This window comes from Ambystoma mexicanum, chromosome 9 (genome assembly GCF_040938575.1).
Source record: "Ambystoma mexicanum isolate Mex_15411 chromosome 9, UKY_AmexF1_1, whole genome shotgun sequence".
Lineage (NCBI taxonomy): Eukaryota > Metazoa > Chordata > Amphibia > Caudata > Ambystomatidae > Ambystoma > Ambystoma mexicanum.
This window is the reverse complement of record NC_090931.1, coordinates 1,547,240,639-1,547,266,875: the sequence shown is the minus strand read 5'-3', so window position 1 is coordinate 1,547,266,875 and position 26,237 is coordinate 1,547,240,639. Positions and strand designations below refer to the sequence as shown.

General features: G+C 47.3%; 1 protein-coding gene across 1 annotated transcript in view; it reads right to left on the bottom strand.

Annotated features, from left to right (window-relative positions):
- Positions 1–26,237, bottom strand: part of LOC138489499 (zinc finger protein 271-like) — a 521,160-nt gene that overhangs the window by 298,875 nt on the left and 196,048 nt on the right. The window contains exon 9 of the mRNA XM_069617242.1: positions 9,646–10,388. Coding sequence (XP_069473343.1) covers positions 9,646–10,388 — 743 coding nt within the window. The remainder of the gene's footprint in view (positions 1–9,645; positions 10,389–26,237) is intronic.

Below are 26,237 nucleotides of genomic sequence, written 5' to 3'. Positions count from 1 at the left end.
CACCTTGGTGGGGTAGGTGCTTTCGCTTTTACTCCTCAGTTTCTAGAGAAAGGTGCTATAGAGCCAGTACCTGTAGTGGAGACGAACAAGGGTTGGTTCTCCCCGTACTTTATCGTTTAAAAAAAGGATGGAGGCTTGAGACCCATCTTGTTGGATTTAAGAGACTTGTACAAGTTCCCCAGGAGGGACAAGTTCAAGATGGTTACCCTTTTTCAGATCCTTCAGGCCCTCCAACTTCAGGACTGGATGGTAGAATTGGACCGCCAGGATGCTTACTTTAATGTGCCAATCCATCACAAGCACAGACAGTTCCTGAGGTTCACCGTTGCCAGTTCTCATCAGTTTTGAGTTCTGCCATTTGGGCTGACCTCCGCCCCAAGGTTTTTCACCAAACTGATGGCGTTAGTGGCAGCGAGTCTCAGGAGAGGGGGAGTCACGTCTACCCCAACCTGGACGATTGGCTGATCAGGGCCAGTTCCCCCAAACAGGCCCTGGAACATCTCAGCTCCACCTGTCACTCCCTTCACAGACTGGGCTTCTCCCGCAACTTCAAGAAGTCTCACATGATACCATCTCAACAGCTCCTATTCATTGGAGCAGTCCTGTATGCATCCCTGGGAAAAGCCTCGCCACCGGATGTGAGGACTCAAGACATTCAGCAAAGGTCACCAAATTCCAGAGTGCTCAGCGTGTCCTAGCCTTCGGCTTTCTCAGGTTGCTCAGTGTCACGACTCGCTCCCTTCGCTCCCGTTCCCGCCACTTGGGGGCATGTTTTGGGGCTTATTCCCTGCTGGACATTTCCTCCGAACCTAATGCCACAGTGCTGCAATGAACTGGGAGCGCTAAATCCCTATTTTCCAAACTACTTCCCTTCCGGATCCATTCCAGGTTTTTGGCAGCCAGCATGCTTCTTTAACCAAATGACTGTGCTTCCCAGAATGCCTGGCCCACTGCTCCACCTCCACCCTTGCAGGACAAGGTTGGGTGGAGGATAGGCAACACCTGTGGCTGCAGGTGCAGCAGTCAGCACACCTGAGGCGTGTGCTCGTTAACAGCTTTAAAAGCCTCAGTCTCACTTCAGTCCAGCGCTGGTCATCGTCTGCAGTGTTCCTGTTTTGACTAGTCCCTGGTTCCTTGTTCCTTGCCTTTTGTACCTACTTTCTTGTTCCTGTTTTCTTGTTTCCTCCGCCCTGAATTTCGGATTCATGAGCTAATTGATTTCTGCTCCCTTGATTTCCCTTTTTGTCTTCCTCTGTTTGCAGGCAGCATTTCTCAGTGCTTTCCCCTTTTAGATGCAGCCCAGTTTGTCTGTGTTCTATATTTCTTTGACTCTGTCCTTTGCTGCTGTTACCCATTTGCCTTAGCCTTCCTCTTAGTTTAGTTTCCTGTCTTTTCCTTGGAGGGGTAGGGAAAAGTTTGCATTGGTTATTTAGCTTTTTCCCTGCTCCTGATCCTTACTTCTATTGGGATCCATTCCAGGTTTTCCTTAGCTCTTCTGCATTTATTTTCCCTTTTGATTTTAGGTGTGGTGTGCGGTTGTTAGCTAGCTCCTGTGTGAATGCTTATGTTTTCCTCACTATTTGTTATCACTATTTCAACTTAGGTATTTAGTTTTCTGCAGCGGATCACGCTCGGCTGCCTTCCAGCCTTCACCCTTGCCCTGCCGGGCTCCCCACATTACAGCGGATCACGCTCTGCTGCCTTCCAGCCTCCGCCCTTGTCCTCTGGGCTCCCTGCCCTGCAGCCTGCCTCGCTCCGGCTACCTTCAGCCCTTGTCCTCTTGGGCCCCCTGTTCTACAGTCTACCTCTCCCTGGCAACCTACAGCCCTTGCCCTCTGGACCTTCCTACTTCTCCCATTGCTGTTCTAGCCTCTCGGGGTCCCAGTTTCATCAACAGGATTCGTGGGCTAGCTGACATTCAAGAGGTATATCTCGTCCTTGTGAGTACAGTTCTTTAGTTCCCTTATTTGATTCCATCAGAGTGTTAGTTCACAGATCCTGTCATTGCTTGCCCTCCACGTGGGTTTAGCGCTGTCAGTACCTGTAACAGCAATTGGGGGTAAGGCGCTTGCCGACTTTCCTCGCGGTCAGGTGCTTACCCCACATCCCTTTTCATATATTGGGTTTAAAATCACACTCTGTTTGCACTCCTGGCTTCTAGCATACATGAGTCATTGTTCCTATGTGCACATTTCCCTTGCCATATTCGCTGCCTTAGTATTCGCAGGACTAATCCTGACAGTATCCTGACACTCAGCCTCATGGCATCCTGCATTTTTCTGGTGCCAGAGCGCACCTGCGAATGATATCCCTCAAGTGGGCTCCCAGGACTCAATGGTCTCAATTCTCAGGTAGGATGTCAGATCTCCTTCAGGTTCCAAACAGAGTCGTTCAGGATCTCCTGTGGTGGGCCTGTGAGGACACCATTTTGAAGGGAGAACCATTTTGGCAACCATGCCCAGAGATAAAGTAGTAACGTATGGCTCATCACAGGGTGGGGAGCCCATACCAATGACCTGACAATTGGTTGCTGGTCTCCATCAGAGCCCAAACTACATATCAACCTGGTGGAGTTGAGGGAAATCAGGGTAGCGCTGAAGGCCTTCCTACCCTCTGTACGGGGAAAGAACATCCTGATAATAATGGACAACACAGTGGCCATGTACTACCTCAACAAGGAGGTGTAGGGTCACTACCACTGTGCAGAGAGGCAATGCAGCTCTGGTACTGGGCAATCCAAGAAGGAATCTCTCTATCGGCAGTTAACCTAGCCGGAGAGGAGAACACAGCGGCAGACGCTCTGAGCAGGCAGAGCACAGTCTCCCACAAGTGGGAACCAGCTCAGGAAGTCCTTCAAGAGATTTCACCCTTTGGGGAACCCTCCAAGTGGATCTGTTCACGGCCGTTTTTAACCGGAAGTGCAAACAGTACTGCTCAAGGAAATTTCCCCTAAGCGGAGCTCTAGAGGACGCATTTGTAGTGGACTGGGAGTTTCCATTCCTGTACACGTTTCCTCCAGTATCCGTCATTCCTCAAGTCATCAGGAGGTTGAGGAGGTTCAGGAAATCCATGATACTAATTGCTCCGGATTGGGCCCGGAGGACGTGGTACCCGGACCTTCCAGCCATCACCTTACTGTTTTGCTAAAGTCACCCCGAGTGGTACGGGTATGCCCAGACGTGGGTCCTGAGTCTGCCAGGCCTAGAGACCCAAGCTACTCCTCATTGATGACGCCCAACAAGGCTGACACATGTCTGGGGATGCTTGTGGTCTCGTGCAGAAGGGATGTGACCTAGCAGTTCGGGCTGGACTGTCCTTTTTGGGGTAACACCAAGCCTGATTTGCATATGGTTTTTCCCCTTCTGAAATGGCTTGGCAGGCTGAAAAACAATGGTCTGGAGGGTTGCCCAGGGCTTTGCTCGTGGTTATGATTAATTCAAAACCTTCCAGCCATCACCTTTCTGTTTTGCTACCCGGACCTTCTGGACATGTCCGTCTGCACTCCAATACGTCTTCCAAAAAAAGAGGAACTTCTCTCTCTCTCTCCCTCTCTCTCTCTAAAGGGAGAGAGAGGGAGAGAGAGGGGGAGAGAGAGAGAGAAAGAGAGAGAGAGAGAGAGAGAGAGAGAGAGAGAGAGAGAGAGAGAGTCGGGTTCTCCATCCAGAGGTCGAGACTCTCAACCTTCACGCATGATTTCTGAGAGGTACCGCTGCCGTTGGAACAAATTCTGCAGCTGGTGCAGGGATAAGAATGTGGATCCTTTTACATGCAGTACACCTATGGTTTTTTTCATTCTCATTACACCTGGCCAACTTGGGCCTCCAGGTTGGTACAATCAAGGGGTATCTTGCAGCTCTCTCGTTTTTTAAGCGCTCCTCTGAAAAGGTATCTTTCTTCAAGATTCCCCTTGTGATACAATTCTTAAGAGGACTGACAAACACATTTCCCCCAGTCCCATTTCAAGTCCCAACTTGGGACCTCAACCTGGTATTGAGATGTCTAATGTGTGCTCCGTTTGAGCCTATCCATACCTGTCTTTAAGGTTATTAACCTTAAAGACCATCCTTTTAGTGGCCATTACATCAGCCCGAAGAGTGAGTGAACTTCAGGGCTTGTCCTGCAAGTCTCCTTATACAATCTTCTATAAGGACAAGGTGGTCTTTAAGGTTAAACCGACCTTCTTACCTAAGATTGTGTCCGAGTTCCAATTAACTCAGAAAATAATTTTACTTTAATTTTATCCTCCTCCTCATCCTGGAAAGAAAGGAAGAGGAGAGGTTGAACTGGCTTGATCCAAGGCACGCACTGACATTTTACATCTCCAGGACACGGTGACCAACGTTTTGTAGGTTACACAGGCCCCAAGTTGGGTATGGCAATTTCCAAACAAACCTTGTCAAGATGGATTATTTTGGGAATATCTGAATGCTAGAGATTAGCAGGAAAGGATCCCCCAGTGGGTCTTAGAGCTCATTCAACCAGGGACATGGTTACCTCTCTGCATTATAGAGGGGTGTCCCTATTAGAGATATTTGTGCGGCAGCCACATGGTCGTCCGTACAAACCTTTACCAAACATTAGAATCTGTACTCTTCCTCAAGCCGGGAAGGTTTATTTGGAAAGGCAGTGCTACATTCTGTGCACACAGACCTATGAACGAACTCCTAAATTATTAGGAGTCTGAACATTTCTAGACTCCCTCCTCCAGGAATACATACACTGCTTTGGGAGTTTATCATAAAATGAGGAATACGTGGGAGGACAGAATCCATTCAAAGAACAAGTTACTTACCAATGATAACGTTCTTTCGACAGGCTGTGACTCCTGCGTATTCCTCAACACCCCTCCCAACCCTGCCCGCAGTAGATTTTTCCATGTTATTGCAGTATTCGCTCTTTCAGGAGAAGTAACTTTCGGGTGTAGGATAGCCTATACATGCTTTAAAAACGGAACTGAAGCCAACGGTCACTGCACGCGCTTTATCCCATCGATGATGTCGACATCGAGACGGAGGCCTCTGAGGGACATTGAGTCGACTGACATCGACGCACAGCGCCCTCTGCTGGAAAATAATTCCGAAGCAGCTGAAGCTGGATATGGAAATATCATAAATTGAGGAATACGTGGGAGGAAGTAAAGTTACCATGGGTAAGTGACTTCTTCGTTCGTTTCACTTTAATTAGTTTGTTCAGCGTTCTGAGACTTTTGAAAACGTGTGAAAATATTTCAAGAAACGTTCAAATTCACACACGCGCTCCGGGTTTCTCCATTTCCAGAAACTCAGCTGTCGCTTTGAAAGTTGATTCTGCAGCGCGAATAACACAGCCTTCTCTCTTCAGTGTCAGGGCTCCAGTTCCTGCCCCTCAGACACTCCTGGGGTGGTCCTCCACCACAGGGGAACAAGTATGTTGATTTGAAAGGAAAGGGGCAGCCTCCCAGCATGGCTTCCTACACCTTTCCTGCTCTGCTCCAGGGAGTCCCCACTCCCACACCAGGCTAGAGGGTCCTCTGCTTCCTGCACCAGACTTCTGGTCCTTCTTCTGTCATTCCCTTTCACACTGGGTTGGGCTCCATTTGTACACTTGCCGTCCTTTAACAGGCTGCAGGTGTGGATGACTGTTCCACTTTGCCTGACCACAATTAAAGGGACATTCCTGAACTTCACTACTCTTAGTAAGCCTCTTCCTTGTACCAGTAATAGAGTGGTAAAAAAGCATAGTCTTCATTGCTCTTAGTTGACTCTTCTTCATCCCAGTACTGTCAAGAGTTAATGGTGGAGAAATGAGGGGAGCTGATTTATAATAGCCCATAACGGTTGGGCAGGGTTTGGTTGGTTTTCATTAGGAAAAACGGGATACCATGTCTCACCCAAAGGTACCCCACTCCTAGTTCCCAAGGATCCTCCACCCAGGTGATCCTCCCTTGCTTCTTTGCCCCCAGGGTCAGGATCCAATAGCGATGGCCTTTCCCTGGCCACCTGCGTAGAGGATCCAAGGGGTTCAGGAGTGAGAATACCATCAGTATTCTCACACTTCCCATCCAGAAGAATGTTAGGATGACATATTTGGTAAACTGAAGAGAATAAAAAAATTATGAAATATTGTATGAGTCTAAGATTAGGCCACGTAATCTTGCACTGGCCTAGTTTAGTTAGAATGATCCATTTTAAATATGTGGTCTGCTTATAGGGATTTCCATGTTGGCACTCAGAAATGTGTATCTGTTCGCTCACTCATTAGTTGCTGCACAATAGCTTGTTTATGTAACCATGCTCACGCTGCTTAATTTAGTTCAGCACAAGATGGCAGAACTTCAAAAGGAGGCTCAGCGAGGGCTATAAATACATTCATACTGAGCACCGAGCTATATTTACGTTTAGACAAATAAGAGAGTATCTGGACTAACATGAATGGATAGGTTATAAGTGGAGACCCTTTGAAGATAATTGTGAAGGCAGGGGAACCTCCTTAAATTGAGTTGAAAATTCCCAAATTCCTTGCGTCGCTTCAATGTACTAGAAAATCTACATAAGCTGAGACCTGGAGGGAGGGGGGTGACTTTGGAATTGGGACGTTGGTCTGATGGGGGCCTTCCAATGTAAATCCACTGCTTTGCTGCTGTTAAAGTTTACCAAACAAACCTCATCCAAAACATTGTTTTGAGTTTTTCCTCATTAATGCATTTAGGCAATATGTTGCAAATGTAAATACTTGTTGCTTTAGTGATAAACATGTGTGGGGAAATGATTGATAACATTTAGTGCTAATCATCAACACAAGGGCAATGAGCATTGATTCCTGGATGTTCTGGGGAGAGGCCTGCACCTATATCGCTGCCCAATAGTAAACATGTCACGTGATCAGGGAAAGTGATTTATCTAGCTCTAAGCACAGAGCTCTGACTCTCTTGCATCAGGTGTAGCGCTCCTATCTGCAGCAAAAATATAGAGGCAAGAATTAAATTTTGAAAACATGGCCGAATGGCAATTTTAGAGGCACAGTGTAGATGAAAAAGCCCATCAGCAAATGTCTGGCTCCATCTGCTCGCTTCACAATAGTCAATCGTCCTGTTGAACACTGTCCTGCGTGGAATCTGCTCGCAAAGGATTCAGGAAGCTCTATCAAATCACACCTCTTTTGGGATGTATTGTATAGTGTGGAATCACACCCATCAAATATCACATGTCTTCTACAGCCAAGCCTTGCCTGTAGGGTTATTCTGTAATCTTATTCACCACCAATGGATCCAAAGCCACCGCTTAGGATGGAAAGTAAATATTAGTGGTTGGGATGCAAGCCAGCTACTTGGTCTGAGAGCTAACCAATAATTGTTGACCTTTTGTGCATGATTTCATTACAAATGGCGTTGCAAAGATTCAAAAGCAGAATTAAATTTTCACTTAATATTAGGGGCCCACAAATTGTCAACCTGTGGATCTGTGGATGTGTTCACTGGGCGCCGGCGTCCGCTGCACCCAGGAGTCTATGGGTGTCCGTCTACACGAGGATGGAAGAAGCAGGTGGGAGCACAGCACCTAGACCTAGCAGCTCATGCCACTTTCAGTAATGCAGGCATCAGAACGTCACATCAAGTTCTGCCCCGCTGTGGTCTGGTGGGATTGCTACATCTCATGAGGAGCACCGGGTCAGGATCAGAGCTACTTGCCTGATTGTATCCCCTGGGATATTATAGTCATCACTCGCTTCATGCAGACGATAAATGATTAAAACAATTCTGCTTTTTCTACATTTCTCTTCCTTTAAACAGTAGACAGCGACAAAAGGATATTATATACAGTGATTAATTTCCAATCATAGGTAATAAAAGCTACCATACTTTCATGATCTTAATCTAACATCATCAATTAGGTCGACAACATTTTTCTATACATTTCTCTTTAATTCAAAGTGGAGGGGTTACAGTGGAGGCAGAAAAAAGAAAAGCATAAGAGGAAACAAGTTGGGGAACACACACAAGGTAACAGACAAGGACAGTGGCATCCCCTGATAACATCTAATGTGCACCATAGAACTCAATGTAACTTTCATTCTTTTTTGCTCTTCTAAAAAATACTTTGTCAACTTTCAGTAAGATCAGGTCTTCAAGTTTATTCCTAGATTTCTAGAGATGTACGAGTTCCATTTTGCCACAATTCGCAGCTGTCAGATCCCATAAGATCCTAATACTAAACCTTGAGAGTCTCATATTGACGCCTTATATGTGCGTCCCAGAACTAAGCGTGCCTGTGAAGTTGCCATTAGTCCTTCAACCCTTTCTCCTACTTGCATCAAACTTCTTCATCGCTGCTACTTGTCTTTGTGACTCACATTTAGAATGATTCCCATTGTGTATCCTGCCATTTCATGTTCCTCTCTATCGTTGCATGGAGGAGCTTCCCATCTCTTGGCACCAATTATTTTACTTACAGTGTCCATTTCCCAACACATTTTAACAGTACTTTTTGGTATTTATATGTCCTGGCCATGGTGGGCACTGTTACTGTGTCTATGTTGTGGAGTAGCTGTACACAATCCGCCTGCCGTGACAGCTCTACATTCAGACACAAGGCATGCAGCGTTTTCAGAGCTCTATGACAGAATATTATAATTATTTAATGTAAACAATCTTGTGTAATCATGACTGATCTTATGCTTACATTTCGAGTTGCCCTTTTTGTTATGATTCATGTGTTAATTGCTAATCAGCAGACCAGCTTTGTACTAGTTCTTAGTATTTTCCACTACACCTGTGCTGCGTCCCATTGTCTTTTCCGTTGGTTCATTTTCTTACAATGATTTTTCTACATCTTCTGTCTTTATTTATTTTACTGTTTACATTTCTTCCCATGTAAGATCTACTCGTCAGTTTCTGATTTAAATACATTCAAAGTGGGAAGGGACCCAAGCCAGGACATGCTGGGATAATGTTCTGCATATTAAGTGGGAGCGACTCAGTACCTTTTAATCTTACTGTGTCCAGTTCACAGTTTCCAATCCTGCAGATCGGATTTCGTTGGATTTAACTTGCCCCCTTTGCTGCTGCATGACCACACACCTGATATACAGAGCGATAAGACCTCGGCAAGTACATTACTGATGTACGAAGTTTCAGCACTGAGGTGCCATCGCTGATATCTTCTTGGGTGTCATGCATGATGGACCTTTTAAGTGCCCTGAGGGCATGTATCCATGTCCCAAAGAGTGGGCTTTAAAATAGATTTGAGGCAGGGGTAGGAGGATGTGTCGCCCCTCGAATCCTGGGAAACTCTAAGGATATTTTTTATACCAGCAGTATGGGGGCCTTTCTGTGGTTTCACCAGTCAAAGGGTTAAAGTACGTGACACACACCGTGCCCTCTGGCACTTGTTGCCAGAATGTATCTTCTGATGATGGTGAAGATGCAGCCTCTGAGGGTTTCCTCATGTGGCACCTCTGACATACCCTAGAATTTGTTATTTTATGAAACTGTAATACATTCTGGCATGAACACTGCAAAGCATGCTCAGGGTTGAGGGTTTACTGAAGCTTTAATTTCACTCTGTACACTCAAAGGTGTTCTCAAAGTGTGAATTCGCTGATGCTAGATCCTGGTTGTGGAGTGACTGAAACATTGTTTGCACTCTTGCATTCACAGGGCTTTTCCACTATATGGATTCTCTGATGGTTGATCAGGGATGAGGAGTGACTGAAGCTTTTCTTGCACTCTGTGCATTCATAGGGCTTCTCTCCTGTATGGACTCTCTGATGCCTGTACAGATCTGAATTCTTCGCAAATCTTTTCCCACACTCTGTACACTGGCACGGTCGTTCCCCCGTATGGATTCTCTGATGCCTGTTCCGGGTAGAGGGGTCACTGAAGCTTTTCTTGCACTCTGTGCATTCATAGGGCTTCTCCCCTGTATGGATTCTCTGATGGTGGATCAGGGTTGAGGAGTGACTGAAGCTTTTCTTACACGCTGTGCATTCATAGGGCTTCTCCTTTGTATGGATTCTCAGATGGGTGTAGAGATGTGACCTCTCAGAAAAGCTCTTCCCACACTCTTTACAGTGGTAAGGTCGCTCCCCTGTATGGATTCTCTGATGCCTGTATAGATATGAGCTCTTATCAAAGCTTTTCCCACACTCTTTACACTGGTACAGTTGCTCCCCTGTATGGATTCTCTGATGGAGACATATATGTGAGCTCCTGGTAAAGGTATCACACTCTGCACATTTATAGCGTTTCTCACTAATGTGGGATCTCTGGTGCATGGTTAGAGCAGGCCTCTCAGCGAAACGTTCCCTGGCGTGGATCTCCATGTGTGCCATGAGTTCGGAGCGCTTCATAAAGCTCTGATCGGAGTACGCACATTCTCTCAGGCTCTCGGGTTCGGTGATGATTCCATTTTCTGAAGAAAAAAAAGCAGAGCATGTAGGTATTATTTTAAAACCTAAAAATAAACAGACCCAGTGCAGAGCTGTGTCTTCTAGCCCGGTTTGCCACTAACACACCGCGGGATCCTACGGAATCCATTCAGTCCTGCCCACCAGATTACATTTCTCCATATAAAATATAATTTTGAAACCTAAATATTAACAAAATAAACTATTTTCAGCCTTCTCATGTCTTTGGAATAAAAAGAGATCAATAAAACTTGCTGAGCAAATTATGTAATAATTTAAAAACATAATAATGAGAACACACCTAGTGGTATGCTTCTTTCTCTGCTTAATGGTGCATTGCAAATTATAATGAATATTTAATACCTTGGTATGAATCCTGCTTCACCACAAGTTTATCACAGAAAAGTCAAAAGAAAGATATTATACAAAAATACAAAAGATATAGCTTGTTTAAGCCTTAATCTGAAGTACATTTTGGACACAATAAACTCATATCAAATTCAAATGTATAGTAAAAAAAATTCTCTGGAGAGTACCGTAGATTGGGGTTTGGCTCTGGAGACTGTAGACTGGGGGGTGGCTCTGGATGGAACCATAGATTGGTGAGTGGCTTTGGATACAACCATTGATTGGGGTTTGGCTCTGAAGAGAACCGTAGATTGGGGGTTGTCTGTGGAGAGAACCATACATTGGGGGTGAGGGGTGGCTCTGGATAGGACCATAGATTGGGGGTTGGTTTTTATGAAATGTTTTTGCTGAAAAAACTAATTGCATTTTTTTGGGGGGTTGGAAAGGCCATATAAAGGGTTGGGGGGGTCGGGACTAACAAAGAATAGGTAGATGTGGCGTTTGGGGGCGTTTCCCCAACAGAAAAATAATGGTAAAAAAACTTCAATGAGTTTTTTCTGCAAAATAATTTAGTAAAAAGACCCATCGAAAAAACGGGTGTCAATGAAATGGCATAGAACCCTGTAGATTTGGGGGTGGATCTGGCTAGAACCGTAGATTGGGGGTTGGTTCTGGAGAGAACCATAGATTGGAGGTTGTCTCTGGATAGAACCAAGATTGGGGGGTGCCTCTGGATACGACCATATTTCGGGGTTTGTCTCTGGAGAGAACCGTAGATTGGGGGTGGCTCTGGAGAGAACCGTAAATTGGGGGTGCCTCTGGAGAGAACATTAGATTGGGGGGTGGATCTGGATAGAACCGTAGATTGGGGGTTGGTGCTGGAGAGAGCTGTAGATTTAGGGGTGAGTCTGAATAGAACCGTAGATTGGGGTTGATTCTGGACAGAACCATAGGTTGAGGGTTGGCTCTGGATAGAACTATAGATTGGGGGTGCCTCTGGATACGACCATAGATAGGGGGGGGGACTCTGGATACAACCATAGATTGGGGGTTGGCTCGGGAGAGAATTTGGGGGGGGTGGGTCTGGAGAGTACCATAGATTGGGGGTTGGCTTTGTACAGAACCATAGATTGGGGGTTGGCTCTGGAGAGAACTGCAGATTGGGGTTCACCCTGGATAGAACCATAGATTGGGGGTTGGCACTAGACAGAACCATAGATCGGAGGGTGACTCTGGATAGAACCATAGATTGGGGGTTGGCTCTGGATAAAACTGTAGATGGTGGTTGATTCTGGAAAGAACCATAGATGGAGGGTTGGCTTTGGAAAGAACCAATGTTTGGGGGTGGCTCTGGATACAACCATAGATTGGGGTTTGGCTCTGGAGAGAACCGTAGACTGGGGGTTGGCTCAGGATAGAACCATAGAATGGGGAGTGGCTCTGCATACAACCGATGATTGGGGGCTGGCTCGGGAGAGAACCATAGATTGGTTCTGGAGATGTCAGGTCCCCAGTTAACAGGAGCCAATGGTATAGGTACTCTTTAGTGGCATTAAAAGTTGTTGTGGCTTGGGAGGGCTGAATTGGTTGTGAATACCATTTTCCTTAATAATAATTTCAGCCAGCTCCTATTGTCCCAGTACAAGATGGACAACTTCCTGCAAAACAGTGATTGGCCTGGAGACTATTGTGATGGAATTTGGAACCTCAGGAGAGGTTGTAAACTGCCTTTCATTCAAGATCTTATCAGAAGAGGTCTCATCCTTTGAAGCTCCAGAGAAAGGTATGAGAAAACAAAGAAACTGCAGTCTGAAGACAACTTAGAAAATGCCAGAGAACAGCATTCAGATATGACTGAACAACTTAAAGATTAAACGCTCAAAAGAAATTCTTCTTAAGTTATTTCATGAAAAATGGAAGTGAATGAACTTTAATGTTATTTCTGAATAGTTGTGGATGAGTGAAAATGTGAAAACTGAGCAGCACGTGTCAACATAAGTTAATTGTAGCTTTGCAAGTTAAAAGTATCCATTGGTGCATTTATTCCAAGCAGCAAGAATGTGGTGAAACGCACATGGACGTCACTTGTTTATTTTTGTTGCGAACGGGTACGCATTAGTAAGGCCTTAAGCGTTTAAGCATTGATCATTGCTTAGTTGTTTTGTTCATACACGAGTTCGTTATCCAGTCGAGTCGCGTTTCGAGTAAAGAACCCGGCAACCCATGTCTGTGCGTCGGAAAGAGAGAAGAGATGCCGTTCTCAAGTTCCTTTGAACTTCAATGGCATGCAGATGAAATAGACAGCGTTCGGCTTGCCTATTTATCTAATTGAACAGACGACAAAGGAAAGAAGTAATAAGTCTGGCGTGGCATGCTGTAAAAATATAAACGTATGTTACGCGTCCTTAGCAAGCATTTACAATGAAGCGCTGTAGAGTGACGCATTCTAGTTTCAACATGAGACGAAGCGTCTATTAGTGGATAACTAAACTGAAAACAAGTTACAAGCAGCATTTTGCAAGCGTGTAAAGGATTTATTTAAGAGAAATACGGCAAAGCCACGCAATGAACTCATTCTAAGAGACTTTTAAAATTAACTGTTGTATAATGAGTAAAGACAAACACAGAAACTATAGATACATTTATTATATTTAATTGAACCAGAAAGTGAGCCAGGAAATACAATTCTAAGAAGATCTCTGCAATTATATAAACTGAAGCAGTAAGGTTTTAAAGGTGTGCTTAATAGTTTGGACTTGAGTGCATAGGTTTTTGTAAGCAGCAGAGAGTAAAACAGCAACAGAGAACAGTCTAGTAATTTAACAAGAAAAACTTCATTTTTTCAGACATTGCCTCCCAGCTTAGGGTGGAGGCAGTCAGGTAATCAAGGGGGGAAATGAGGGAGTAATTTACTAAAGTTCTAGTTAATATTAAAATGTAATTTAACCCGATATGCATTTACTGCAGATATTCCTGAAATTGAGAACTCCTGGAGTTCAAGGGAACCGGAGGAATCCGGACTATTTGTTATTTTATCCACTTCCCCTTTTCACCCGGTCCAGTCAGCTCAGTAGTTGTTGCAATTAACTGCTGGGTGAACTAGTTTGGGGGATCTGGTGGGCTATTCGTCTGCTCCTGCAGTATTCTGACGCTGGGACCTGATAGGAGAGAACCATAAACTGGGAATTGGCTCTGGAGAGAAGTGTAGATTGGGGTTGGCTATGGAGAGAACTGTAGATTGGGGTTGGCCCTGGATGGAACTGTAGATTGGGGGTTGGCTGTGTACAGAACCAAAGATTGGGGGGTGTCTCTGGATAGAACCATAGATTGATGGTTGCCTCTGCATAGAACTGATGCATTTGACAATCCACCTTGAGATAGCTGATTTAGAGACAGGATCCCCTTCTCTACCAGCTGCCACTGAAACGAAGAATTGTTTAGTCTTCCTTAGTGGTTTAGTTCTTTCCAGGTAAAACATGACTGCCCTGCACACGTCTAGTATGTGTAGGTTTCTTTCGGCCATGTTAGTAGGGTTCTGGAAGAAAGTGTGTAGTTCGATTGACTGGTTTCACATGGAACTTCGAGATGAATTTAGGCGCAAACCTGGGATGTGTGCGCAGAACTACCTTATCTTTGTGGACTGTAACAAAGGGGTCTAAAACAGAAAGAGCCTGTAGTTCGCTAACCCTTCTGATAGAAGTGATAGCCACTAGGAAGGCTGTTTTATAAGTCAGGTCTTTCAGACTTGCTTTATGCATAGGCTCAAAGGGAGCTCCCATGAGCCTGGTCAAAACCACATTCAGATCCCATCCAGGGGCTGGGTGAGAGATGGGAGGATAAATCCTCTTAAAGGGATGGTCTAGTAAAATTTTTTATTTAAAAAATAGATAAGCCACATAAAAAAAAAAAACTAGCATCCTCCATTTTAAAACTTCCTATGTAAAATTTTGAGCTATTCAAGCTCAAAATTTGAAAAAGCAAGCACAGGGGCGCAGCCATTTTGTGAAATGGAGGCCCTCCTGTGCTGGCTTTTGCTTTTGCGGCACTAATGAAGGAAAAGCCAGCCAGCTGTAGTAAACAAAGTCTACCGCTGGGTGGCTTTCCCTTCATTTGTGCTGGGACTCGGAGGACGCGGACCGGAGACCAGAGCAAGAAAGCTGCAGCTGAATCTCGGTAAGTGCTATTTATTTTTTTTACAAAAAATAAGCATTAGCTGCGGTTTTTTTTCTAAGTTTTCCGGGCTGGAGGAGCCCGGAAAACTTAGAAATAAAACCGCAGCTTTAAAAACGTTGTATTTATGTTTGCGGTCGCTTTTGAAGCGACCGCAAACATAAATACAACGTTATTGTGTTGGAAAACGCTGCGGTTTTTCTTTCCAAGTTTCTCAGGCTCCTCCGGCTCGGAGGAGCCTGAGAAACTCGGAAAGAAAAACTGCAGCGTTTTCCAACACAACCGCGTTGTGTCTGCCTGAATCTGGGAGCCCGAGAGCCCCAAATGGTAAAGCAGATTCAGGCAGACACAACGCGGCATTGCGGAAAACAACCGCGTTGTGTCTGCCTGAATCTGCTTTTCCATTTGGGGCTCTCGGGCTCCCCACGGGGAGCCCGAGAGCCCCAAATGGGAAATCAGCTGCAGGTAGAAACACTACGCGGCATGTAAACATAACCGCGTGTGTTTCTGCCTGCTGTGGCTTTCACTTTGGGTCTCCGATGCTCCCCTGGGAGCACCAGAGACCCAAAGTGATAGCCACAGCAGGCAGAAACACACGCGGTTGTGTTGGAAAACGCTGCGGTTTTTCTTTCCAAGTTTCTCAGGCTCCTCCGAACCGGAGGAGCCTGAGAAACTTGGAAAGAAAAACCGCAGCGTTTTCCGACACAATAACGTTGTATTTATGTTTGCGGTCGCTTCAAAAGCGACCGCAAACATAAATACGTTTTTAAAGCTGCGGTTTTATTTCTAAGTTTTCCGGGCTCCTCCAGCCCGGAAAACTTAGAAAAAAAACCGCAGCTAGTGCTTATTTTTTGTAAAAAAAATAAATAGCACTTACCGAGATTCAGCTGCAGCTTTCCTGCTCTGGTCTCCGGTCCGCGTCCTCCGAGTCCCGGCACTAATGAAGGGAAAGCCACCCAGCGGTAGACTTTGTTTACTACAGCTGGCTGGCTTTTCCTTCATTAGTGCCGCAAAAGCAAAAGCCAGCACAGGAGGGCCTCCATTTCACAAAATGGCTGCGCCCCTGTGCTTGCTTTTTCGAATTTTGAGCTTGAATAGCTCAAAATTTTACATAGGAAGTTTTAAAACGGAGGATGCTAGTATTTTTTTTTTATGTGGCCTATCTATTTTTTAAATAAAAACTTTTACTAGACCATCCCTTTAACCCCTTCCATAAAGGCTTTAATCACTGGTATTTTCCACCATGATACTTTTTGTTGTGATGTGGTGTAGGCTGTCAGGGCAGCCAGATGAACCTTTAGGGAATTAAAGACTAACCCAGTGTCCAACAGGTGGGTTAGGTACAGCACAATGTGTGAGGGTGAGCAATCGATGGGATTGACGCCCTTGGAATTGCACCAGATGTCAAACTGTTTCCACTTGCTGGCATAGCAATAACGTGTATTAGGTTTTCTCGCTTCCCTGAGTATGTCCATGCACCTCTGAGGGAGTTGCAGGTGTCCAAACGCTATGACCTCAGGAGCCAAGTTGCTAAGTTCAGAGTGTGTGGGCATGGGTGTAGGGTACCCCCCCTGTCCTGAGACAACATGTTGTACGGGCAGGGTAGCTTGACTGGTGGGGAGAGGGACATTTCCATCAGGTGAGCGAACCAGGGTTGGCAGGCCCACATGGGCGCCACCAGTATTATAGTAACTGGTTCCTGGTGCATCTTGTGCACTATCTTGTTTAGAAGGGGAGTCGGGGGGAAAAGCATAGACAAATTTCCCCGACCAAGTTATCCAGAGACGGTTCCCCTTAGATCGGTACTGGGGGTACCTGGAGGCGTAGTCTTGGCATTGGGCGTTCTCCTGAGTAGCGAACAGGTTGATCTCTGGGAAACCCCATTCGACGAAGACGTTGGACACAATGTCTTCGTGCAGTCGCCATTCATATTCTTCTGGCAGAGGAAAATCTCTGCTGAGTACGTCTGCCAGAAGATTGAGTTCCCCTGGAACATGTTGGGACAACAAAAACATCTTGTGGTTGAGAGCCCATATCCAAATGTTTTGGGACAGCTTGGATAGCCCTGGAGAGTGAGTGCCCCCCTGTTTGTTCAGGTAATACACTGCTGTAGTGCTGTCGGTTAGGATCAGCACTGTCTTCCCTTGCAGTTGCACCTGAAAGGCTTTCAATGCTTTGAACACCGCTAATAGCTCCAGTAAGTTTCCATGATTGGACGCTACTTGAGGGGAACACACTGAAGCAGGTGAGCCCCCACCCCATGAGAGATGCGTCTGTCGTGAGAGTGGCTTCCACTGCACGGGTGGTAAAGGTCTTCTCCTTCAAGAGGTTTTCTCTTGACCACCACTGCAGAGAGAGAACCAGGGCTGGCGAGACAACTAAAGGACCTTCCCATTGTCCGCTGGCCTGACACCACTGGCTGTTGAGCCACTCTTGCATGGGACGCATGCGCAGCCGCGCGTGGGGAACCAAGTATATACATGACGTCACCTCCCGACTGGCTACATATTGAGGAATTTGAGAGAGCTGGACCCTCTCGCTGGAAGGGAAGACAAGACTGTCTTCTGTCCGAATTAGCGCTCTCAGAAATTGTTTTACTTGGCTAGGGACTAAGCTGGATTTCTTTTCGTTGATTGAAAAACCCAGGCTGAAGAGGAAATCTGTTTTTTGGGTGTTCGAAAAACAAGCGTTGAACAAGTCCCCCATAATGAGCCAGTCGTCGAGGTAAGGGTAAACTGGGACTGATAGTCTGTGCAGGTGTGTTGCTGCCACTGCCAGGACTTTGGTAAACGATGCCGAAGGGGAGTACCTTGAATTGGTAGTCCCTGTCCTGGATCATGAACCTTAGGTATTTCCTGTGCGCTGGCAACATTGAAATATGAAAGTATGCATCTTTCATGTCCAACGTTGCCATGAAGTCCCCTTGTTTCAGCAATGGGATCACCTCCTGCAGTGTTACCATGCAAAACTTCTGGGGTTTTATAAACTTGTTCGCTGGGCGCAGATCTAGAACAGGACGCATGGTGAGATTCTTTTTGAGTACAAGGAAGTACACTGAATAAATACCCTCGTTTACCTGAAGAATAGGGACGGCTTCTATGGCGTCCTTTCCCAGCAGTGCTTCCACCTCTTGGATCAGGATCTCCAGATGGCCCGGTGAAAGGCGCCGTGAGCGCAGCGGTCTGAACTGTGGAGGTCGGGCGAATTCCACGCAATAACCGCGGGCGACTGTCTTTAAGACCCACTGGTCAGAAGTTATCCCCTGGACTTGGTGGTCATTTCTGACCCAAGGCTGTGGCTCCTCTAGGATTGGGGCCTCTACCTTTGCCGCGTTTCTGACCCCTTGAGGGGTAGTAAGTGGGGCTTCCAGATGTTTGATTTGTGTTGAAGTTACCCGTGCCGTAGTTGTCTTGACCAGCACGGGCTTGCCCTCGAAAGGACCGCCGAGAGTTACTACCCCTCTGGGAGGGGGGTTTCTGTGTAATTTGATGCAAAGACCTTATAGTCTCATGCTACTTCTTGGCTGTCTCCAACGCTTCGTCCACTGCTTTCCCGAAGAGGTTAGTCTCCTCAATGGGTTTATTAATGAGGGAGGCCTGAGTCTCAGGTCTAAATCCTGATGTACGCAGCCATGCGTGTCTTTTCAGTAGAGTCCCTCGTGCAAGAGACCTGCCTGCAGTTTCCGCATTGTCCAGGGTGTTCTTCACCACATTCTGGTTAACCAGTCTTCCCTCCAAAACAATGGCGAGAAGCTTTGTCCTGGCGGATTCAGGAACCTCCTGTAGGCCTTCCTGAAGCAAATTCCATTGGGCATCAGCATAGCTTGCTAATAGAGTAGTATTATTAGCAACCTGAATGGTGTATGCAGCTGCTGACGTGACACGTTTGCCCAGGGCATACAACCTCTTAGACTCCTTGTCCGTGGTGATTCTCCCGTGGCAAGGGGTACCCCTGCCCTCTTTCGAGTGGTAGTCACTACCAGTGAGTCTGGGATGGCGTGCCCTTTGATATATAGAGGGTCGGAAGGAGAAGGTCGAAATAATTTTTCGTCTCTCGGGTTCACTGCCCGTTTCTGAGCAGGTGAGACCAATGAGGGAGCTACCGGTCGCTTAACAGAGTTAAGGAGGGGGATGGATTGACTCGCCAGAGGTTTTTCCTTAATAATATCCTCCACGAAATCCTGCTCAGGTACCGCTTCTTGAGTGGCAATTTTGAAGTATTCAGCTGCTTTCTTCAACATGGAGTTGAAAGCCATTTGGTCATCCACAGGGGAGGCCTGGCGAGCCGGGGTGGACGGAGGAGAGTCTAGGCAAAAAACATCAGTGTCCTGATCTTTCTGTGTTCAAGGGTCTTGACTTTCCTGCTGGGTTTCCTCCCAGTTGGCCGTAGTATCATGTTGATCTTCCTCATAGTTTTCGAGAAAAGAAGCTTCTTCTTCTTCATTATAGATGTCTCTATATGTGTCCATATGGACCACATCTTCTTATTGGAAAACATGAGACTGATCTTCCTGAATTTGGAGGTTAGGGTCTACCCGAGCCCTTTTCGGGGGAGGATGATCAGAAGAACGGATAATCTGCTCCAGCTGATCCATACAACCCTCACCTTTTTCTGTAGTCCATTTAGAGGACTCAAACAGGCCTACGCGAGGAGAAACGACGTTCTACGCACTGCAGCGTCGAAAGGAACCTCTCAGGGTGTCGGAAAGAGGCTCTCGACTGTCTAAGTAAGCCTCATCGGAATCGGGAACCCAATCCGCCGAAATCTTTTCCGTGGCTTGGCCCATAACCTTAGGCGGAACTGGAGTAAGGCGATTCTTCCGATGCTACTTTCCATAGTCGCCGAATCATCGTGAGACAAAGGCTCAGATGATTTGTCAGCAGTTGTAATACCGTCCGCGGCACTAGGGGATCTAGCGGTCGGTTTTCCGGGTAGAGGCCTAGCCGTAGTTTTCGGGCCTACTGAGGCCTTGGAAATCGTCGAAGCGTCAGGCTCCCGGACTTCAACGTGTGTAGGTTTTGGAGTAGCGCCCTTAGTTTGTTTTGATTGCCCAGTCGTAAGACACTGCTGCGGATGCGGGGAAGGCTTTGGATCTGAACAATCGGAGGGAACCGGCAAAGTTTTCGGCGGCCCCGTTGGCGCTTTCGCCTTTTTTGAAGAAGGCGTTGAAATTGGCTTAGGGGTTGTGTGCTTAGTGCGATGCGCTTGTACGCCCCTGTCGCCAGGTGTAGTCCCTGTAGCAAGACCAGAGTCGAGCCTGGAAGGGTCGGGGATGGGCGTGGCCGACCTAGAAGCGTCCGCCTCAAGGTCTATAACATCCGCATTGGACGTTTGGTCATTCGAAGTACCACCATCACTTTCAGCTGGCGTGACGGTGGAGGAGGGGGGCTCCACGCGTGACATACCGTACGCGGCCCACCGCTTTACACGGCATTCCTTAAGGGTCTTGGGAGGAAGGAGTTTGCATGCCGCACACCGCTTCTCGTCGTGCTCTAGGGGGAGACAGGCGTTACACTTCCTGTGTTCGTCCTTCCAAGGATATCTGACCCTACACTTAGGGCAGCATCTAAAAGGAGTCCTTTCCATAGCAAAAGGGAAGGATGACCAGACCGACAGGGAAAAGAGGGGAAAGGTGGAAAGACATACTAAACAATATGGCCACCCCGACCCCACTCTCCCTACTGTATAGGTCGGCCAGAGGGCCCGAACACGTGGAAAATCCGACAGCCGGATCTTAGGCGCCGAAATCAACAGCCGTAGACGATTCCCCCGTAGTCTTCATCGAAGATGTTCTTGTTGGGCGAAGTGACTTAACGGGGAATAAAGCGACAATTAGGTAAGATAAACAATGTCTCTAGTAAGAGCTCTGCTATAGGGCGACCAGTTATCTGGGCGGACAAAAACAATCTGAGGGACCTCGGCGTGTGAGGGATTTTGGATACTACACACGTCACGATCGGGATAGTGTTACAGACACACCTATGACGACGTCCCCTTTCGGTCCCCGAAAGACAAGATGCAATACTCTGCGGTTACCACTGGATGTCGGCCCATATGCACAGCATGTGATTCTAAGCAGATTAACAAGCATCAGAATGGGGGTTGCCTCTGGATAGAACCATAGACAGTGGGGTGGCTCTGGATACAACCATAGATTGGGGTTTGGCTCGGGAGAGAACTGTACATTGGGGATGGCTCTGGAGAGTACCATAGACTGGGGGTTGGCTCTGGACAGTACCATAGATTAGGGGTTGGCTCTGGAGAGAACTGCAGATTGGGGTTCACTCTGGATAGAACTGTAGATGGGGGTTGGTTCTGGAGAGAACCATAGATTGAGGGTTGGCACTAGAGAGAACCATAGTTTGGGAGGGGGCTCTGGATACAACCATAGATTGGAGTTTGGCTCTGGAGAGAACCATAGATTGGGGGTTGTCTCTGGATAGAACCTTAGATTGGGGACTGGCTCTGGATACAACCATTGATTGGGGGTTGGCTCTGGAGAGAACTGTAGATTGGGGGTGGCTCTGGAGAGAAATGTAGATTGGAGGTTGGCTATGGAGAGAACTGTAGATTGGGGCTGGCTCTGGATAGAACAGTAGATTGGGGGTTGGCTGTAGACAGAACTGAAGATTGGGGGATGGCTCTGGAGAGAACCATAAATTGGGGTTTGCCTCTGGAGAGAAGTGTAGATTGGGGGTTGGCTATGGAGAGAACTGTAGATTGGGGGTCAGTGCTGGAGGGAGCCATAGATTGAAGGTTGACTCTGGGGAGAACTGTTTGGGGGTTGCCTCTGGATAGAACCATAGATAGGGGGGTGACTCTGAATACAACCATAGATTGGGGGTTGGCTCAGGAAAGAACTGTACATTGCGGGGGTGGGTCTGGAGAGTACCATAGATTGGGGGTTGGCTCGGGACAGAAACACAGATTGGGGGTTGGATCTGGAGAGAACCGCAGATTGGGGTTCACTCTGGATAGAATTATAGATTGGGGGTTGGCAATGGATAGAACTATAGATTGGGGGGTGGCTCTGGATACAACCATAGATTGGGGGTTGGTTCTGGATATAATCATAGACGGAGGTTGGTTCTGGAGAGAATCATAGATTGAGGGTTGGCTCTGGAGAGAACAATAGTTTGGGGGTGGATCTGGATAGAACCGTAGATTGAGGGTTGATTCTGGAGAGAACCATAGGTTGAGGGTTGGCTCTGGAGAGAACTGCGGTTTTGGGGGTGGCTTTGGATACAAGCAAAGATTGGGGTTTGGCTCTGGGGAGAACCATAGATAGGGGGTGACTCTGGATAGAACCATAGTGTAACGCTCACCTGGTATCCACGGGGACGTCACTCAGCCGGTCCTGGCCTCTTATGACCTCAAACCCTTCCCTGCAGGCTATTCGACTGGTGACTGGGCCTGAAACACAGGATTGGTAGAGTTTAACTCCCTATTGTCTCTGTGTGCCTGAACCCCTTCCTCCCCGGGGTCCAACCCTTCCCTTTGATCCACAGCTCACCTTGTTTTCTTGGATGGTGTGCTCTCCGTCCTGCTTTCAGCGCAGGGGCGCGTTGATTGATGCGGGCTCGTTGGTGCCTAGTTACTTCACTGGCGAGAGTCTGACGGGTAAGTATAATGAGTCTTTGAACAGTTCTCTAACTTCGTTCCTGTCCTTCTTAGATGATGGCCGGCGTCCGGGGATGGCGGCGTGCTGCTGAGAGGAGTGGCGCTGAAGGTGAGTGAGAGCGCGATGCGCGATGCACCCTTTTCGTGTTTGTATCGAACTGAGTTCTTTTTCTGTGTTTTTTAGTTGCCGCGACGTTGTCAGCGTGGATGTCGGTTATGAAGAACAAATGCGGTGAGTAAGCGCGGTATGCAGCACCTCTAGATGTTTCCACGCTAACCTGGAGTGTCTTTTCCCCCTCGCAGATGGATGAGAAGTTCCGGAGACACAGTTCCCCGAGAGCGGCTGGGATTCAGGTAAGCGTTTGAAGCTCGTACTGTATTTGAAGAAAAATAGGCGAAGAGCTGTAAAATGCTTACTAATGTCTTTTCTCTGTTCTTTTCCTCTTCATTAGGAAGCGGCATGCCGGGATGGGAATGACACCGCCGAAGATGCCCACAGAACAGAAGGAGCGTTGAGAAAATGGGCAGAAGGGCTGCAAGGTAAGGCTGTTCCTAACAGTGTTCTTGTTCTTGCAGGAGCTGAGCGCAGAAGAAAGATGCAGGCCCACTGGAGACCAATCCAAACACGGCGAGTGTCACGCTGCAGGTGCAGAAAACGCAAAGCATGCTTCTCAGCCTGGGTGTGGCTTAAATAGTCTCTGGGTATCCCAGGTGCCTCTGGGCTGAACCACACCCAAAAGACTAGACCGCAAATGCAGTTCTGGGAACCGAAATATGTGGGGGCATCCATCTTGTCCCCATCAATGCATTACAAGTCCAATCCCCAATGTTATCCTATGGGAGTGAGTGAGTCTGGTGCCACATGCGCCATGTCTGACTCCAAGTGAGTCTTTGGAGGGATGGAGAGGCCCTTGAGGGCCATGTAGGTGATCGTGGCCTGGCTCCAGCCTGACATCTTTGAGGGCTGGGGACAAGAGGGGCAGTAATCATGACAGCACTCCCCCCCAAGGCCCCTATCAAGGTGGCTCTTCTGTGTGGCCCTGGTTTGGTTGGATGGTTTTGATGCTATCGTCTAAGCAAGCGAGGTGCATGGATGTACTCACAAGGCTCCCATATCATGGGCCTCATTACAACCCAGGCGGTAAGTTCCCTACTTTACCACCATGGTGTAAACTCTGTTTACACCATGGTGGATGGCGGATTTACCGCCCCATTCCAAGGTGAGTGGGGCGGTAAATCCCCATTCCCCATTTACCCTTCCCCATTCCCATTTTTGCCCCATAGGGCATAATGGGAGTGGGGAAGGCGCTAATTACGGCACCGTAAATTACGGTGCCGTAATTAGCACCAAGGCGGGTTAGCGCCTTGCACTTTAACGCCAGCTAAAAGCAGGCGTTAAAATGGTATTCAGGCGTTAAGGGTTAACGGCGCCGACGGCGCCGTTAAACCCTTAACGCCTGGGTTGTAATGAGGCCCCATGTCTTGTGGACCATACCCCTTCCAGTCTACTAAGTAGTATAATCTGGATCTGACGTACTTTGAATCTAGGATGTCCTTGACTTCGAATTCTGGCTCCCCGGCAACTACTACTGGCTGCGGTGGCGTTGCTACCCTGGTTCCAGGTTGAACAGGTTTAAGGAGAGACACGTGGAACACAGGATGAATCTGCATGTTTGACGGCAAAGCTAGTTTGACCGCCACAGGATTTATCACAGAGGTGACGGTGAATGGACCCATGTATCATGGACGGAAAGTTTGGGGTCCTTTAATGGACACGTATTTAGACACCAGCCAGACTTTGTCTCCCACTTGGTAGTTGGTGGCCTTTGCTCGGTGTTGATCAGCAAACTTCTTTTGGTGATTCTTCGCTTGAAGTAGGTGTTCAGCTGCCCTTTTAGAGGTTTGAGAAATGGTCGTGTGCAAGGTTTTGACTGCTGGCATTTCCAGGGTTGTGGGAATGTCCAACTAAGAAGTACGTGGGTGCCTGCCATACATGGTATAAAAGGGTGTCTGCCCGGTGCTGGTGTGTAGGGAATTATTATAAGCATATTCAGCAATCCATAATAGGTCTAACCAGCTTCCTTCAGCTTGGTGTAACATGCAACGCAGATACTGCTCGAGCGTTTGATTTGTCCTCTCAGTTTGACCATCCGTTTGGGGATGGTGAATGGTGGATAGTCGGATGTCAATCTGGGCCATAGAGCAGCATTTTCTCCAGAAGTTTGATACAAACTGAGTACCTCGGTCTGAGACCAAAACTGAAGGGAACCCATGGAGCCGTACGATGCCTTCAAGAAACACCTTTGCCAGAGTGGAAGCATTTGGGAGCCCCTTAAGAGGAATGAAATGTGCCATTTCTGAAAACAGGTCCACGACCACAAGAATAGTGTTAAACCCTTGACTGGGTGGTAAGTCAGTAATAAAATCGAGGAACAACGTGTGCCAGGGTGCTGGTGGGATTTCCAATGGTTGTAATAGCCCAGCCGGTTTCTGCTTGGATGACTTGTTTTGAGCTCACACTCCACAAGACAGGATGAATTGGATAATGTCTTTACGCCACGTGGGCCACCAATGATTTCGTTTTACCTTGGCTAGGGTTTTAGCGATTCCGGGGTGGCCCTCGATCAAGGAATCATGATAACCGGACATGACCGGTTCTCGTAGTTCTTGGTTTGGTAAGAATAAACGATTCCTGAAGTAGGGCAGCTGATCTTTTATCATGTAATGTTCTCCTTGTGCACCCCACGCTTGTAATTGTCCCAGACTCATCAGGTTTTGAATTTCTTCACGTATTATGGTTGCTGTGATTCCTATGAGCTTGTCACACCGGATGATTGCTATTGGATCAGGAGTCTGATACCCTTGCTCTTCCACCCCCATACGGGAAAGGGCATCGGCCTTCCTGTTTTTCACCCCTGGTCGAAATGTAATCACGTAGTCATATTCAGCAAAAAAAAGAGCCCAACGTAGTTGTCGTGAGGATTGGGCCTTTGCCGTTTTTAGGTACTGGAGGTTCCGATGGTCAGTTATTACGGTGATTGTGTGTCTGGCACCCAAGAGATAGTGCCTCCATACCTTAAAGGCTGACGTAATGGCTAGGAGTTCTTTGTCTGTAATAGCGTAATTGAGTTCAGGGGGTGTGAATTTACGCGACCAGAAGGCAACAGGGTATAACTGGCCCGTTTCGGGGTCCTTTTGTGAGAGGACGGCTCCCATAGCCATGCTTGAGGCATCCGTTTCCACCAGGTATGGGAGATCAGGGCGAGGGTGGCGTAAGATTGGGGCAGATGTGAATCTTGCTTTGAGTTCCTGGAAAGCCTCCTCGGCTTCAGTTGTCCACTGGAACTTTTTGTTGTTTTTCCTTTCCCGTGATGGGATGCAGAATTTGCGAAAATCCTGGGATGAACCGGCGGTAGAAGTTTGCAAAACCCAGCATACTTTGAACCCCCTTGAATGAAGTTGGGGATGGCCAGTTCAGGATAGCATCTACCTTGTGTACATCCATTCGTATGCCATTCGGGCTGAGAATAAAGCCCAGGAATTCCACCTCGGAGACGTGGAATGAGCGCTTTTCGAGCTTGGCGTAGAGCTGGTGTTGACGGAGTTTCTCCAATACGGATCGGACGTGTTTAACGTGGTCCTGCTTTGATGCGGAATAGACTAGGATATCGTCGATTTACACTAGAGTGCAGACATCAATCAATTCCCGTAGGACA